The sequence below is a fragment of the Chaetura pelagica genome, unplaced genomic scaffold, assembly GCF_000747805.2.
Source record: "Chaetura pelagica isolate M959 unplaced genomic scaffold, ChaPel_1.0 scaffold174, whole genome shotgun sequence".
Classification (NCBI taxonomy): Eukaryota; Metazoa; Chordata; class Aves; order Apodiformes; family Apodidae; genus Chaetura; species Chaetura pelagica.
In genome coordinates this window covers 3677875-3695374 of record NW_009953722.1, presented here as the reverse complement: position 1 = coordinate 3695374, position 17500 = coordinate 3677875, and the positions used below count along the sequence as shown (strand labels likewise).

Below are 17500 nucleotides of genomic sequence, written 5' to 3'. Positions count from 1 at the left end.
GAACAAAAGGGCCAAGAGTACTACGAGAACTACGAACAGGGCAAACTTAAACAATTCCACATGTACAGTAGGTCACCATCTGGAGATCTGTATTAATCTGGTAACCTCACTATTCTGTCTTCTTGGATGCTGCACAGCAGAACTAGTGGAAGTTATTTTTGGAAGTAAGGTGGGGGAGGGAAGATGGTTAGAAAAGCTACAAGATATCCAAGAAGGAAAACACATGAGAACATTAAGCAGAACACACTAGCAAAAAATGTCCCTTTTTTTGCCATGTTCAGCATTTATTAGTGCAAGACCTCTTTTAGTACGAGTTTGTAAGCTTCACAGGAAGATCTATCTTCTAGAAATGGCAAGAGAATGCCAGGATCCTCCTTTCAATGGGTACTTAACAGGGTGGCTGTATCAGTACTAAGCCCACTGGGAGAAGCACATTTTGCTACATTCAACACATGTACAGTAGGTCACCATCTGGAGATCTGTATTAATCTGGTAACCTCACTATTCTGTCTTCTTGGATGCTGCACAGCAGAACTAGTGGAAGTTATTTTTGGAAGTAAGGTGGGGGAGGGAAGATGGTTAGAAAAGCTACAAGATATCAAAGAAGGAAAACACATGAGAACATTAAGCAGAACACACTAGCAAAAAATGTCCCTTTTTTTGCCATGTTCAGCATTTATTAGTGCAAGACCTCTTTTAGTACGAGTTTGTAAGCTTCACAGGAAGATCTATCTTCTAGAAATGGCAAGAGAATGCCAGGATCCTCCTTTCAATGGGTACTTAACAGGGTGGCTGTATCAGTACTAAGCCCACTGGGAGAAGCACATTTTGCTACATTCATCTACATGACAGATCAATACAGAACTACATGAAAGTTTAGAATAAAAAGTGGGAAGTGTGTACATTTAATGACCTTCAAACATTACTTCTGGTACTCTCACACTGAATGACTAGACCAAAACAGTAACTGAATTCTGACCAACACCGCTACTAGATCTGAAGTAAAATGCAAACAACTAATATGAATCCCATGGTTTCAAAGACACAAAACCTATATTAACTATAGTATAATCACTAAAATACCCAGAAGTTCTAATTCTGTAGGAGTATACATGTTTTTCAAAAGTAATATAACATATGTGCATGCGTTTACACTTACATCTGATTTTTAGCCGCTTGTCTCTGAGCTTTCCGTTCTTTCCTTTTTTGATCTGGTGGCTTAGCAAAAACAATTTCAATGCTTTCTCCCTCTAAATCTTTGCCATTCATTTCTTCCATTGCCTGAAGGAATTAACCAGATTTTAAATATACTTCTAAGAATATCTGAAGTTGTTGATTTTACTCTATCTTTTAGAAAATGCATTTTAAAATGTTATCCAGAGCTCAAATAACAATGTGAAGCTAAAAAAATTAAATTTAAATAATCAGACAGCATAGTACCATGGGTTCCAGTCATGCATTTCCTCTTAACTTGGCTCTCAAACCCAGGACTGCATGTCCATATATCTTCCACTCAAAACTGAAAATAAGCTTCAATCTTTACAAGCTGTTTCTGTTAATGAGGTGATGAAACTGTCCTATGTAAGCATAGATTTTGCAATAGGGGAATAAATTTTGAATGTCAGCACACATGCAAGCACTCCTAAAGCTAGAGATCAGTAATTTTTTTATTCTCTTATTTTATGTGTAATAAATGTAACTTTTTAAGCCAGAAGCAAAAAAATGAGAATTTAACAGTCTCTCTGACCATAAAAAAAATCACCAACCCAAAACAAACCACCACAATCCCCACCCCACAACACACACACATATGGTTCTCATGGGCCACAATTGCTACAAGTTAAATTCAAGTAGGGGAATCCTAAATATTCTACCACTTTGAAGGACTCAGCATAGGAAAACCTTGGTGGGATGCACATCCTGTGAAAAGACTCTTTCCATCATCTCTCTAAGCATCTGCTTTAAGGCATTTCGATGAGTAAGAAAAACTTAATCCCCTTGTATCCTGCATCCTCCCACAGAACATAAAAACAGAAACTACATGCAGGAGAGGAATTACACTTTCCCTTCCTGTGACAGATCACAGGAGAAAACACCAAGACCAGGCTAGCAAAATCCAGGAATGACAATTACTCAATGGTCGAGCACCTCTTCCTAAAGAAGGTGCTTATGAATTAATTACGTTCCTGGAAAATAAAAAACTAATAAGTTTTTAACCACCTGCCCCAGAGAAACTCCTTTAGATTCTACCAATAATTTGGTGAGAAGGGTCATTTATGTTCTGACACTTCAGTTTCAAATTATAACCTTAGATAATCATTAGCAGAATTAGTTAGTATAGGTGCATTTAAAATTCATTTTTTAAGCCAGCAATTGCAGAGGACAAACTTATCAATGACAATGTGTTACTATTTCCCCAGAAAGAGCTTTTTCTCAAATTAAAGTAAGTACACAGCTTCTAAAGGTTACGTTTAGTCACTACACACAAAAATACTGTTAAGTTCACTTACCTTGACAGCACCATCCCGTTCATCAAAATGAATGAAAGCATAGTCTTTTAGCTTCTTCACTCGCTCTAGCTTTCCAAATTGACTGAAGGCCTTTTCTAGTATCTCCTCTGTTACAGTATTGGCAAGATTGCGTACAAACAAAACTTTTACCTTTAGGGAAAACAAAAACAAAAAAAACAACCACCAAAAAAACCTTAGAAGTATGATCGAATTCCAAAACACAAAATGAAGTTTTGCAAGTCATTACTACTGGCAGTACTGAAAACAGCATTACATTTTATGGACAGAATTTTATATCCATATACATTAATATTTATATTAATTCAGCATGAGCTTGTTCTAAAAATTGACTGACAGAAATATTAGACGTTTTCAAATATGATTATATAAGAGTTAGTACCCTGAGAGTCAATCCAATTTGTGTAAACATTTAAAAGAATTCTAGCAGCAGTAATTTTCAACTTGGAACACTTTCAAACTTGAAAGAAAGCAATCAGGATTGGTTACACACAAAATAATTAACTTATCAAAACATTTCATTGTTTAGACAGGTTTTTGCTCAGGTATTTGCAGAGCAGTCATCACTATAATATCTAGGTCAGAGGTGACAGGCTTGTAGCTCTCAAGTTGCTTAACTTGTGGCTCCCATGCTACAGCTACACCAAATATCTAGCACCAGGACTCTGCATGACCGAGGAGAATTCAGTGACCTGAATCCACAGGTAGAAGAAAGAATGCAAGCAGAAGGAGATACTAAGGCTGACACTGCCAACTCACTCTTGGACTATGTCACAAGTCAAATTCTGTCCTTCCCTTGAGGAACTGAAAGCCTATTCCCTCCCCCAGCCAGTCTCTAAAGCACGCACTAGAGCTCTTAAGCTACACAGACTGCTATGCAGCTTGTAAGAGCAGAGTTTGGTTATTTTTCAAGACACACACTATTAACTGCCTCATAGTGACTATATCATTGATAGATAGTTTCATCAACCACCCACTGCTTACAATAAAAGAAAGCACGGAGTAGTATGACAAAAGCTTAAACTATAGACTCTTAATACAGCAGACAACATACACTGGACACGAGGAATCACATTAGTGACTCGTTAGTTTTCAAAGGCTTGCCCTTGCATCCACACTGAGGTTGCACTAAATGACTGTACATTAGAACATTTGCATGATGCCCTCCATGGGTTCTCACAATTTACAAGCCTCTCTGACTTTGCTAGGCAGAGCCCCTTCCATACACTGCCACCACAATCAGGCAATCTATTTACCTCCTACTGCCAAAGAATGCTCAGTTTTACCTTCCTACAATGCAGCTGTGCATCAGCTGCGAAGACCTGCAACTTCTGTTCACATCCCCTCTGCCACTGGTGGTTTCAAACTAGCTGATGACAAAAAGTGAACATTCTACATGGCAACACTGACTTCCCACTCCTAACCCTGAAGGTCAACACAAATAACACACAATGTGAAGGGACTAAAGAAAGAATGCCTTCATTTTTAAAGCAGAGCTATAATCTTTACTCCCACCACATACGGGAACTCAATAAACCCAGAAACCCTTTATTTAAGAATTACTATGTAATTAAGTTACAAATAAACAGGACAGACTTCCATAAATCTTTGTCTCACTCACTAGCTGAATTAGGATGCCATACAGAGTTTGGAAGACTGGATACTACAATCATAAATCTGATCCAATATATCAACTACAGTCTTTGGCAATAGTTACTCTTGCTGATTCTCAGATTACGGTAAATTATTCCCAGGTCCACAAGGAAAGCTACTTCCTACCCTGTGTTAAGTTTCTCTGACATGCCCTGATGACAAGAACCTTTATTTCTTGTAAACCGTATGTAGCAACCATTTTTAGTGAACTGTCCTAACTGCTACCTTATTCCATGAAAATTAATTACAGAAAATTTTGTAATGTAATTAATGGTTTTAAAAACCAGTAACTTTCAAACACTTTCTAGCATTTTATGAAAGAAAAAAAAAAACCCCAACAAACACAAACCTAGAATCTCGTAAGGAACTCTAGGCAACCTTCACTAATAAATCCATAATGACTGACATGTCAGACAATATTAAAAACCTAAAAAATAACCATTCTTTGGTTACAAGATACATTAACACAGCAGTTTTTTTAAGAAGCAAAAAAGCAACCAATTGAAATTTTTTCCACTGTAGACAAGTCTGAAACTTTTTAATATCATTGGTCATGTTACAGGTTAAGTGTGGCTGAACCAGTCAAAGAGTAAGTCAGAACTAGGAGCCAAGTTAAAGCCAAGGCTGAGAGAAGATTAACCCATTTTTATTTAATTTAAGCTATCTAAAGAGATAAAGGAAATATTAAATAAAGCCCTCTTCATTAAGGCTCATAGATTATACCAAAGATCCACAAATACACACCTAACAAGCAATATACCCAGCAGCTGCATTGTTATAAAGACAGAACTGACTTTCAAAACTGCTCAGGATTCGACTGCCCTCTAATCTTTTGGGATCTGCTCCTTTTCTCTCTCTCACCTACAGCACTAGCACTCCAGACTTCATTACCTCATTCTCCAAGGATTACTAGCTCTGCCTCCTATCCTGTAACCTACCAGGCAGCCACAAGCATAAGACTTTATTTAGCTGCTTAACCCGCCACTCCACAATGCCTTCTGCAGCCTCAGCCATGGTACAGAAATAAAGTAAAATATTAAGAAATGTATCTGCACTACAGGTATAACGGGATCAAAATAACACTAGAGAAATTAAGCTACCAACACAGCTACTGGAAGCTGCAAAAAAGTTCACTTTGGTCCAGAAATCAATTAACTTAACCTATTATACACTAATCTGTCAGAACAAGAACTGATCTGTAGCAATGTCTAGCTTCAGAATCTCGCCTTTTTATTTCATCACAATGAAGGTATTTCATATTTAAGATAACAGGATGCATCCATACAGTACTTTCTGCAACATTTAAGCAAAAGTCTGGAGGAGAAAGGAAAGAAGGCTTGAGTAAACATTTTAGAAATTTAAATTAGTAGGTGGCCATATATGAATGAAATGACATGCTGCTTCTGCAAGATATTAAGAACAATGCTGTTCACCTTCTGGCTACAAAGGTGAATTTGTCTTCCCTATAGTTTGCTCTCATGGACTTGCTTTTCTAGAAGTCTCAACAAAAAAAATGCTGAATTCTGATAACTTACTCTGCCTACTCAGTGTTTCCTCCAGTGTTTCTGATTCCTTTTACCACAGGAATTTGTAAGATTACAGGAGTCAAAAGCTCTCCCTTTGCTCCTGACGGTTCTCAGAAACAAAGACAGCCACCTGCAGCTCACATCTGGGACGCTACTGAGTGCAACAGCAGCTCAGCTACTCTCTTAGGAGAAAGAGTGTAATAAACAACAAAGCAAACCTAACACTTGTGCCAGACATGGCCAGAATTTCTCCAAACGTACAGTAAGGGGGTAAGAGTGGAGTAGAGACTTTCCCTGTTGCAAGAATAAACCAAGAGATGCAGCCAGTGAGAAAAGTGAGACACCAACGCTTGCATCAGCCTCTGCCTTCAGACACAAGGTAGGTGTGCCCTACTTTTTCAGTATTCTCATTCACATAGTCTCACTCTTCCATGTCTTCAACCCAATCTCCATGCCTATCTCTAGCATATAGCACTAGAAGTTTACAAGTTGATTTTTCTGCACCTTTTCTGTTTTTATGTTTCTTCCCTCCTTGGGCCCCATTTCAAATACAAAACAATATATGGCAGTAGCATATTCAAACATATATTAAATGGGGCAAACCACAAAGTTTTTTCTTTAGCCTTTTACTCCACACTTCTGTAAACTTACTTAGGAAAGATAACCTGATTACGTCCCCTATCACTTACTGCTCATGTATCTCAGATGTTTCTGCTCATTTATCTTAACAGTTTGCTGGATTAGGTCTCATCTCTTTTGAGCCAGGAAGCTGAAGAGATAAATAGGCCACCATATTTATTAAGTGCCACCTTCGACAAATTTCACCTGCAAGACTATTCCCTACTGCTGGCAGTTTATGATGACAGGCAGGAAAAATAAAGCCTGCAGATGGGGCAGTCCAAAAGCTTCTGTAATACCTGTATTACAAAAGCAGCTTTTTCCCTAAATTAAGCCCCCACCCCAACCCTTTTCCCTTATGGCTCACCAAAGAGGAGATCCCAGCCAAGCTATCTTACTAGGTCCACCAAAGTAGGACTCCAGCAAGTGACGTGTCTCAGATGAGAGTAAAAGCACAGACAAAAAAGCAAGCAAAGAGAAAGAGATAAGGATATGGACTAGCTAGGAATTTCCATTAAACAACTCAGCTACACAACATAAGTGAAAAAGACAGGGTCGGGCATTATCTGATGGAAAAAAAAAAAATCAGGTCATTAATTTCTGGCAAAATATCACACATGTATAGAGAACAGCTACAACGTACTTAAAAATGTTACAGTCCAGACTTCAGTTTCACTGAAATATTAAAAAATCCAAAAATATTACCAGAATTAATTCCTCTCAAATTAAAAAAAAAATAAAATATAAGAGTTCCAAATATAAAGCAATTGCCAGGGTTCTCAAAAGTAACTGCTAACGGCAACTTTGAAAACATGTTCCAATTTTGAAGTCCTAAACAAAGTTCCAGAGTTAAAAAGAATTAAGGCTTCCTCTGCGACCGTATCTAGTTTTCAGTCCTTCCAAATATTAAGCTACAAAACAATGTTAACTTTTTAAGTCACCACCATCAAATCCAGATGAGAAATTAAGAGCATCAGGCCTACGTGTCATTTTGGCAAGAATTACACTAAACATTCAGCCCTGGGAGCACAAAATAATGTAAGTCAATAGAGTTTTCAAATTCACATCAACTCTAGTGTATGTGTATTTTTATCGTCTCACCTACATCTCTGTCAAGGAGGCTGAAAGATGCTACTTAAACTTGGGTTAATGTCAGGAAGTACTTACTTTGGGACAAGGCACTTTTAATTATATTATGGTTCCCTTATAGCTTTATTACCTTTGCCATGACTTCAGGATCTGGGTCTTCTATAGGATCAGCCCATTCAACTGTAACAACATTTCCCCAAACTTTCACTTTGCCACTCATTAACCTACGTCTGGCTTGAGCAGCAGTTTTGTGATCTTCATATTCAAGGAAACAAAAACCCCGGTTCTTTTTCTTGTCATCAGGCTGATGATACAATATGACATCTGTAAGTCCCTCTGAAATTAAGCAAAATATTTATTTGTTACAGCTTCAATCAATTAATTCCTATTATAAAGCAGGGATTATCTTTCTGGTAAGTATGCATCTAACAAGTGGTTCCAAAAAACCAAGAACACACTAGACTTTTGAGACAATGTACATATTAGAATTTCCTTACCTACAAGAACAACGTTTTCAAACACAGTCATTAGACTATCCTAACTTAGGTTCCACTTTTAAGTGAGAAGAGCTTAGTAGCTATGGAAGAGTATCTTCCTTTTCAGTGAATGAAGAAGAGATAGGGCAGACAAAAGTTGTGCTTTGTCAGTTCTCTCAAACACATAAATCACACCACTTATCAGCATGTGTTTTTTTCTATGGATGTCTAAACAAGAGATCAAACTTGCACAATTTTAAGACATCTAAAAATTTCCAGTGTTGCTCTGAAGAATTTGAACTATACTCTTCAGTAACAGAGAAAGCCATTGAATGTTACTGTTGCCAGATTATACATCATTCCTAAAAAGAGATGCTCATGAAATCACAAAGAATTCTGAAGCACAGAACTAGATATTTTCTCCAACCTGCTTCAACTTCGCTATGCAAAGTTTTAAAACATCCACTAGTATTGAAATAATTAAAACTTCTATTTCTTTGAATAGCTTTTTAAAAATTACATGCTTACTCTCTAGGTAAAACTAAAACCACGCACCTAGTCTAATCACAAATACTTGAGCCCCCAGCACATCATCATCTAAGAAACCCAAAAACAACCAAAACACCTAAAAGTAGGGAACACTAATCATGTTTGACACTTCTCCAGCTCTACAAAACAAGAGTTACTCCCTTACCTGTTACTTTGCTAAATTCTTCAACAATTTGCTCCTTGGTTTTACTCTTAGGAATAGAACCAACAAAAAGCCTATTATTGGCAACAGAGATGCACACACCAATGTGTTTTCCAGAACGAATTTCATGGTTGTTGTACTGAAAGAAAAATAATTGGACAATCATCAGTTACAGACAATTTTCACTCCTCTCCAACAGCAGCATACCAAGTATTTTACTTTTGCCAACATAGCATTTAGTAACCCATTAAATTCTTGGAACTTTACATGTTCTTATGATGTATATTCAACTGTCCTGAAGTATAACTGTGTTTCTCTAATATATATCCACAATTCCTTCCCTTCTTGTTCAAGACTCTTTCTTAATACATGTTTCTTTAGACTTTTTCATGTAGAATCATGAAAGGTAAATCTCATGTCCAAGTCATCAAGGTCAAGGCACTCCGCAACAGTGCAGAAACAAATGCAAGTTCCTCTACAGATTGCACTTAAGACTTCTTGAATTGTGTATAATACAAAACAGGATTTACAATTAACGTCAGATTTCCTTTTATACTTCCATAGTTAAGAAAAGAAAGAGAGCCGTGATCAGGTCTTCTCCACAAAATGTGCAAGAGCAATTGGCAAATATTTTCCAAAGCACACAGATTACACATATAAAGATAGTAAACAGCAAGAACAACCTTCTACTGACTTGAAATCCTAAGACTTCTGTTCAAATGCTTCTCCCGTAACAGATTGTTTAGAAGACACCCTGAGCAAGTCAGCAGTTTAAGGAAAAAAAAAGAAGTATTACTGTAGACATCTGTTGACAAAAAATGCCTTTCATTGAGATGCAGACAGAGACATGCATCATCCAAATAAGCAGCAGGGAGGTCAACTGGTGGTACATCAACCCCTTTCCAACTGGAAGTCCTGCAACAGACAGGTCTTTAGCGAGGAAAATGTATTTTGTAGTCAACATCTTACTGACAAGTAGTTGGACAGCTTCCTAAAGTTTTATCTAGCTATTTATTCTACAAGTTATTTTGCGTCTGGTGATAAACCTTCCTGCAGCAGCAAGTTCTCTCACAAGCTCTTCTTGCTTTGTGCACTAAAATCAGGATGAAGATGTTTGTTTCTTTATATTTATCTCAGGATACCAAAAACTACATCACTGAAAATTTTCAAAGCTAGCCAACTGCATGAGAAGGAGAACTGTACATGTGAAAATTATCTGGAGTGGCACCTTCCCAAGTAATCATGTCTCAAAACAGGACTTTCACTGTTATGTAAAAGACTTCTATTGACATATCTTTTGCCCTTGTGGCAGAGGAACAGTTGACTTTAAAGTAGGAAACAGCTTCATAGGAAGACTGTATGTATATATGATAATCAATAAACAGACTTCCACATAGTAATGAAGAGAGTTTACACCACCTTAAAAAAAAATCCTTTAAACACCTTTTTAAAAAGCTGACAGTTTATTATTCTGGTACTAAGACACAAACTGATTCTTCATTAACTGAAGTATACATTAGGTAGCATTTCTTTACATTAGAAAGCATTTTTTTACTGAGGATGGTCAAACAGTGGAACAGGCTTGCTAGAGAGGGGGTGGATGCCCCAAGCCTGTCAAGTGTTTCAGACACATTTAGACAATGTCCTTAAAATGCTTTAACTTTCGGTCAGCCCTGAACTGGTCAGTCATTTGAACAAGATGATCACTGCAGGTCCCTTCCAACTGAAACATTCTATTCTATATGAATAATACAAGATACCATCCGACCGTTTCTAATAGTCTAAGACCAAAGTTTGCCTACACATTTAATCCAAGAAGAGCTGCTCATACAACTCAGAGCAACAAAATAAAAATTGGTAACTTAAATTTTAAATGTTTTACCATATTGCAATTCCAAATTGACAGTAGCTTCCCATAGGTTTTTCATACTACAACACATTAACTACTACTTTTTATTGTATGTTTATCTTAACACAGAGAAAACAGTCTTGAATTAGGTGCTCTTGAATACAAAGTTAGTGAGGTTTAGGCAAACAGTTTGCATGTGATCTGTAAACTTATACATGAACAGACCAAAATTGTGATGTGGGTGTCATGCCCAAACAGTCAGGCTGCCAAATCAGCTATGTCAGCATACTGCTTCTCCTCCTGTCACCACTGAATCAATGCCTGAAGTTAGTAACAGAAATATCACTACCCTCGAGACACTAAAATATACAGGGTTTGTTTTTTTGCTAAATTGTGTAAGAACCTACTCACTAACAGGTCAAAATACATCTCCTTATTTTATCCACTTAATACTTTCACCAACAATTTTAGTTCATTTCCAGCAGCAAGTGACAAGTTGTGCTGCTATGCAGAACTGGCAAACTGCTTAAGGGGCATATTTGCATACCACACCTGTACCTGCACTTTCATCAAGCTTACACTTGCTCTAATAAAAAATACACTGTAAGCTACTATAGGTTTTCACCTCACAAATATTCATCCTGTACAAGTCTACAATAACCTTAATCATTTGGAAATCATTTGAAAAACTGAAATCTAACAGCTTCCTATGAAAAATAAGGGAAAATTGAGTATGTGTGCAAAAGAACACATGGGGAGTTTTAATTTTTAAACAGTATAAAACAGAAGGTAAATGCAAATATGTTAACAGAGAAAAAAATGCTTGATGTTAAAAAAAATAAGATGAAAGATTGTCAGTGCTTCTATGAACATTTGAGATGCCATTTCTATTTAACCAGCAAGGGTTAACCACACTGGATTAAGTACTGAACATAAAATTACCTACTGTTCAAATCTTTCTCAGTATCAGGCCATAGCTTTTCTGAAGCACAGCCCCAAAAGGATTTCAAACACCAGTTAGGGAATTCTCCCCTTTTTAAGTGGCTTAAAAATGCATATGCATAAACAAAGTCAGGCTTCAAGCTTTTAAATTACTGTATTTCTCCCAGTTAATTAATAGGGTAAGTCAACATTAAGTTTATTTTAAAAATGAGTTTGTTTTTACATTAAGTTGTTACAGATTGTGGATGAAACACCAGCAACACAAATGTTAACTGTATACAAAATATGTTACACCAACTGCAAGAGCTTGAAGACAGGTCAGTTTATTTTCTGCTGCACTATAGGTACTGACAAAACCTCATAGCTGTCCCTTATTACTCAGAAGCCTACAAGCAATGCAGAGATCTATTCTTATTTTGCTAAACTTCAGAGTCCTGAATGGAAAAAAAACATGAAGCTTCTGGGAAGAAAATGGGAAATCGCAAAAGAACCCCTATCCCATAACGACCAAAAAGCTAGGAAATAAGTTTCACACACATCAGAATATTACAGGTAGTAACAGAAAGAACACCACCTGTTAAAATACTAGGATATTAAAATGGTTATGACCAAGTGGTTAGCATTGCTCCAAGGTCTTTCAGCAGCCTCTCTCCCATGAATGTGTAACCAACACAGGTGACAAATTTTCAACTGAGCTCAATGGCCAAATTTTGCTAATACCCCTGCACATCCCTCCTAGGCAACCTGTGAAACTTAATACAACTAGCCAGCCAACTACGGTGGGAACTATTCAAAAGCTGACAAATGCCACAGGATACAATTTAAAACTAGCCCTGCTCTAAAGAGGTTAGCACAAAGGTTGAAAAACTGCCCCATCAATCATAACACTTTCCAACTATTACACTCAGTGGCTACTTAACTGAAAAACAGATCACAAAGTGTTTTTTTTTCTGCATACTGAAGCTAAGCTATAAAGGGACACCAAGTACCTCCTTCCTTTGTATCACTTCGTGGAAGACTGAGGCTAGGATCTGATGTTAATTTTACGGAAACACAGCCTGAATGACTTCTCAGAATGTGCTGCCTAAGTGAAGAAAAATTCCTCTGTGTTTGTTTACTAGGTGCCTCCTGACGATGTATTTGATCTGATTCGCTGTTTTGCTAAGTCATGTGCATACTTCTTAAGAGTTCACACACAATATAAATAGGTAGGCTGACAATGAAAGTACAAAGAGGTGTATGAAGTTATCCTCATATTTGATTGAACACAGGAACACCAACCTTTCTCACTTAAATATCTAGGATATGCTGTCATGTTTCTTTGTACTTCCACTTTTGTAGATACTTTTGTACTTTTTCAAAACACACTGCCACCTTCAGCTTTATTTGTCTGCATCAACTCAAACTGTTAACAAATCAATAGGGTACTTCAGTGGTTTAACACGTACCTTATGACAACAGAGATTTTAGCCCTAGTATATTAGTACACCTCAAACAGTTAGCTAACAGTTAGTTAGTTCCTGAAGGTTAGAACTGCACGATGATCTTGGCCAAATCAATGTAGTAACTAGCTTCTAAAATTCAAATTCAACTAAACTGGGAAAATAAAGGAGCAGTGTGAGGATCGGGGTGGCACTTCTTTCCCCTCCTCTTTTTTAAGTGATGGATACTTCATGCACAAAATGTGGAAAGTCTATTAAGAGTACCTACTCCTTATATCAAACTATTGACACCACTGTGTAAAACAGAGGAAATGCTTTTTAACCTGGCAGGGTTTATAACTTTTTCCAGTCAGTTGCAGCAAACGGAACAGAACGTGAACACTTAAAGAATTATTATTTCCAATCTGAAGTGTCTTATGAAACTGTGACTTCAGGAACATTTTTTCCAGTGTGGGGCCCCCTGCTGGTGCATGAGCAAATCAGAAATCACAGCCAACCTGACTAGACCTCCCCGCATCCCACAAACACCCACGCACCACTTCTCCCCAAAACTCAGCCAGATGCTGACAGCTCAGAAGTCATTATTGACAATACAGCTTTTGTTAATAATAAAGGCTCAACTAACTCGACCCAAAAGCAGCCCATCAACTTTTCTCTTCCTGTCCCTAATACAATGTGGAGATGTTTGGAAAAAAAAAACACAACAAAACACCTAGTGGACATATATGAAATGCCCGCTGACATTTCAACTGACACAGTTTCATCTTAAGCATTCAAGCATTAGGATCAGGAAAACTACTTATAATCCAAAGAGCGTTCTTAAGAAAATAAAAATAAGAAAGTAAGAAAACTTACCAATTTAACAGCTTCCTGAGCTGCCTCTTTAGTACAAAAAGTGACAAAAGCATATCCTCTATTTAGACCAGTTAGTGGATCCATCATTAAGCGGAGATCCCATATAGGGCCAGCTTTCTCAAATAATGGAACGAGTTCATCTTCAAACAAGTCTCTAGGAATCTTGCCCACAAATATCTACAACAGACATACAGAGTGGTGTTTATTAAAAAATACTTCCAATGAATAAATACATCTACATAAACATCTCCTCCTCCGTACCTCTGTACCAACAGAAGGTTGTTGTCCTGAATATACAGACTCTGGAGGAGGTCCACCATACTTTCTCTGTCCAGTAGTCACATCAAGAGTGTAGCCGGTTCTCTCCAAGAGTGCCTTCAAGTAAGAAACTTAAAATTTTAAAATCATACACAAGTTGAGATAGTTTAAATGCAACTTAATTGACAAGCAGACACTCATAATTTCACTTAAACTGGACTGCTTTAAAACTCCTATGGACAAACAAGCCTACTGCTAGTACTTCAACAAGAAACTTGCAAAGCAATTGTTAGAACTACCAGGTAAAAAAACACTGCTAGAAAATTAAAGATTCACATAATTTTCCCGATTCCTTCATTGTCATACAAAAAAAAAAAAAAAGACCGAGTAATAGAACAGCAAGCTTCCCTTTAATTAGAAAGATCTTAGTCTGAGCTACTTCTTGTTTTGGCATGTCCAATCCTGCAAAACATTTACACACAGAAGTTCCCTCCACTTAATGAGATTACTCATAAATGTGATGTTAAAGAACACATGTTTAAGTGTTTACAGCCCTGAAACACTGCACTGACTACTTCAGGAATCCCACCACTGAAGTGGTCAGCATGCCAGCACAACTGACTGTCACTAGAATCACTGCATAGTTAGACATAATACCAATTGTAAATGCTAGATGAAATTCAGTATGCAAATATATCAGAAACTCCTCTGAAATTAATCTTTGCTATTATTTTCAAAGACAAATCAACTCTGCACACAAAGAAACAGCATGTTAAACAAGGCTGATTATAATCAAAAGTTAGTAGCTTCACAACTGGAAAATTGCAGTTATTTGAAATGCTACAGCCATCAGCAGTAAAAGCTATGCTACTTCAAGTTAGTTAACTGAGTCTTCATACTGTTGCTGTATTATCTGGTACTGACAAAAATTCTTTATCAGTTTTTTTGAATTTATAATTAATGGCACCCCAGCCTCAAAGTCAAGAGAAAAAAAAAGATTTTCTAGTTTCACAAGCTCCAGGGTTATTTACAATATATAGCAAATTCATTTTCCACTTTACACATGGAAAGTTACAGATGAAAGACTCTTTCACTTTTTAAGGTATCAACACATAATTCCACAATTTTCCTTTCCCTAAGCTTTGGTAAAGTTGCTCATGACAGAATTTTAAAATAAATCATAGTATGCTTAACTCTTGAGTCTCTTGCTAGTAGAAAACTTGGTCCAAGAAACAATATGCCAATTACTAAGACAGTTTGGGGTACAGTTTATGAGAACAGTGATTATGTCATAAGAAGTGGGCTAAAACCTAAATCCATTACAATCTGTCTTTCTAGACACGTGGTATCTCTTCCCTAATGTAGGGTTGCTATAGACCTGAACCAAAGGGGAGGAAAAAAAAAAAAAACAAACAAAAAAACCATAACCAACCAATCACCAATAGCTGAAGTTACACATTCTGAACTCAAAGATCTATGCTGACAAGTCTCTGAAAACTTCGAACTGTGAAACAGCAGAACTGTCTTAACCAGACATAAAGCAAACTGTCAGATCTTTTTCACTTTTATATACATTCAGTTCCAGAAATGAACAGTGTATTTTTCCTCTTGAACAGGATGAAATGTAAGATTAAAATGCAAATGACAGTTTTCAAATAATGACAAATAATCTTACACAGCCTTTTTAAGAAAAGAACAGTTCCAAAAGAATCCAGGTACCTGTTGCAACAGCTTTGAAAAAGCACAGGTAGACTGAGTAACTTTTCTTTTAGGCACATACCTTAATCTTTGCCTCATCTGGTCCTTTGCTAGAATCTGCCACCTTGGTCCCCTGTTTCTCCCTCTGCCTGTATGTCTTCATGACTCCACATAAAAAGGCACTTTTGTTCTGCAAAAGATATATCAGCGTTCAGTTCTGAAACATGACAAGCCAGAATATTATTTTACTTTGAACTAACATAGTGCCCATTATACGTATCACCTATGGATCAAGGAAGAGACTTAAGCAAACCTCTGTCAGTCAACTAAAGTTTATCCCTCAATTATTGTATTCTAAATTGCTTAACATTACCTGAACATGTGAGAGATCACTGTCTTTAAATTGCTGAAGCACTGCCAATGCACCTTCTTCATTAAATTCCTTTAAAGCTTCAATAGCTCTTTCATCTAGATCACTATGTGCAACTAGCCCTAGAGAAAAGAAAAAAATTACTAATTATATTTGGGAAGCAATATGTTTAACCACATTTCACACATCTAGCATATTTAAGTGACCCCTAAATCAATCACTGCTTAACATAGATTACTATAGCTAAGGAATCACTTAGCTCCTTCAGAAGTATTTAAGTTTATTCACCTATTTTTTTAAAAAGTATCAAGAAAAGTTGTAATTTGGAGTACTAATTACTGCATTTACATATTCTTTTGATTTCTGTGAAACTCAGATGTTGTACAGGCCAAGTTTATTTTCAATATCCTGAAGATGAACTCAGAAAGATCTATGACTTAGTTTGCCTAGCCATGATACCTTGGTACATTTTAAGACTACTATAAAGCCAGATAAACTGCAACACTGAAAGTTACCACCACAATAAAAAAAAAAAAAATCAAGCTTAAAAAATGCTATCACCAAGTCCAAGAAAACCAGTACAATAGCCTTTGCATCTCTGAGCTCAAAAACTATGTCACAAAGTACCATTTACATGAGAAGATGAATACCAAGGCTTCAGTTACTTAAGAGTTACCTACAACTACTACTGTAAAAAAAATGCACAAAGACCACATCACCTGCTCCTCCTAAAAAAAATCATCTGTTGCCTATTCCAGCTGTTGCTATGGTCACCTGCATACTTTTCCTCCTTCCCACCCCTCAGCCCAATTGGCCTGGCTCACGACATTCCTCTAAAAAATACTACAACAAATTAAATGTAAAACAACCATAGATTTTTTTTTGTAAGACTGCAGTTCCCATACTTTTGGAAACCACAAAAAGTTGCTATTTTAGCCCAAAGACAGCAGAGTCCAATAAGATATAGTAAGTGTGGTTTTGCAAGTTTTACATCTTACCTGCAACGTAAATTTCATCTAGTTTTTCAGCAACTTTCTGTGGTAAACCAGCATCAAGCAATGTCTGGAAATGCTCAGAATGGGTAACTGCAGCAGAAGTATCCATGGGCTCTTCAGTACCATTCCCATTAACATGTTCAGTAGCCATGTTTCCAGGTATCTGTTCAAATGCAATAGGCATCATAATTAAGCTAAGAAGATCTTCAAGTAGAACAATTCAAGTGACAATACACGCAGAAGGCTGCCCTATTCTCACGAAAAAAATAAAATATAAAAATCGTAGACCACCTCCCCGATACTTTTTTCATTTTGGAAGACGCATAAAATTCCTCAAAAGAAGCACTAACACAAAGGAAAGCCCTAACACCACTGCCTAGCGGGAGTGAGGTAGCTTTCACTGCAGGTTTTACACAACCCAGCCAGACACTCTGACTCACCTCCCTCTCTCTGTCTCTCCAACACACTCCCTAAGAGGCTCTGAACAAGTTAGAAAAGGAGCAAGAAGCC

General features: G+C 37.0%; 1 protein-coding gene across 8 annotated transcripts in view; it reads right to left on the bottom strand.

Annotated features, from left to right (window-relative positions):
- The window catches only part of SYNCRIP (synaptotagmin binding, cytoplasmic RNA interacting protein), a 23819-nt gene extending 6669 nt beyond the window's left edge, over positions 1 to 17150 (bottom strand). For 3 of the 8 annotated variants that reach the window (XM_010000526.1, XM_010000527.1, XM_010000522.1), the window contains exons 1-9: positions 16994 to 17149; positions 15999 to 16117; positions 15708 to 15815; positions 13931 to 14044; positions 13670 to 13846; positions 8585 to 8720; positions 7545 to 7750; positions 2511 to 2660; positions 1160 to 1281 (exon numbers count right to left, since the gene is read on the bottom strand). In XM_010000526.1, coding sequence (XP_009998828.1) covers positions 1160 to 1281; positions 2511 to 2660; positions 7545 to 7750; positions 8585 to 8720; positions 13670 to 13846; positions 13931 to 14044; positions 15708 to 15815; positions 15999 to 16117; positions 16994 to 17141 — 1280 coding nt within the window. In that variant the 5' untranslated portion in view covers positions 17142 to 17149. Of the gene's footprint in view, positions 1 to 1159; positions 1282 to 2510; positions 2661 to 7544; positions 7751 to 8567; positions 8721 to 13669; positions 13847 to 13930; positions 14045 to 15707; positions 15816 to 15998; positions 16118 to 16993 lie in introns of all 8 variants that reach the window. The other 5 variants (XM_010000528.1, XM_010000523.1, XM_010000530.1 and 2 more) reach the window with 4 other exon arrangements.
- Between the last annotated feature and the right edge of the window lie 350 nt (positions 17151 to 17500).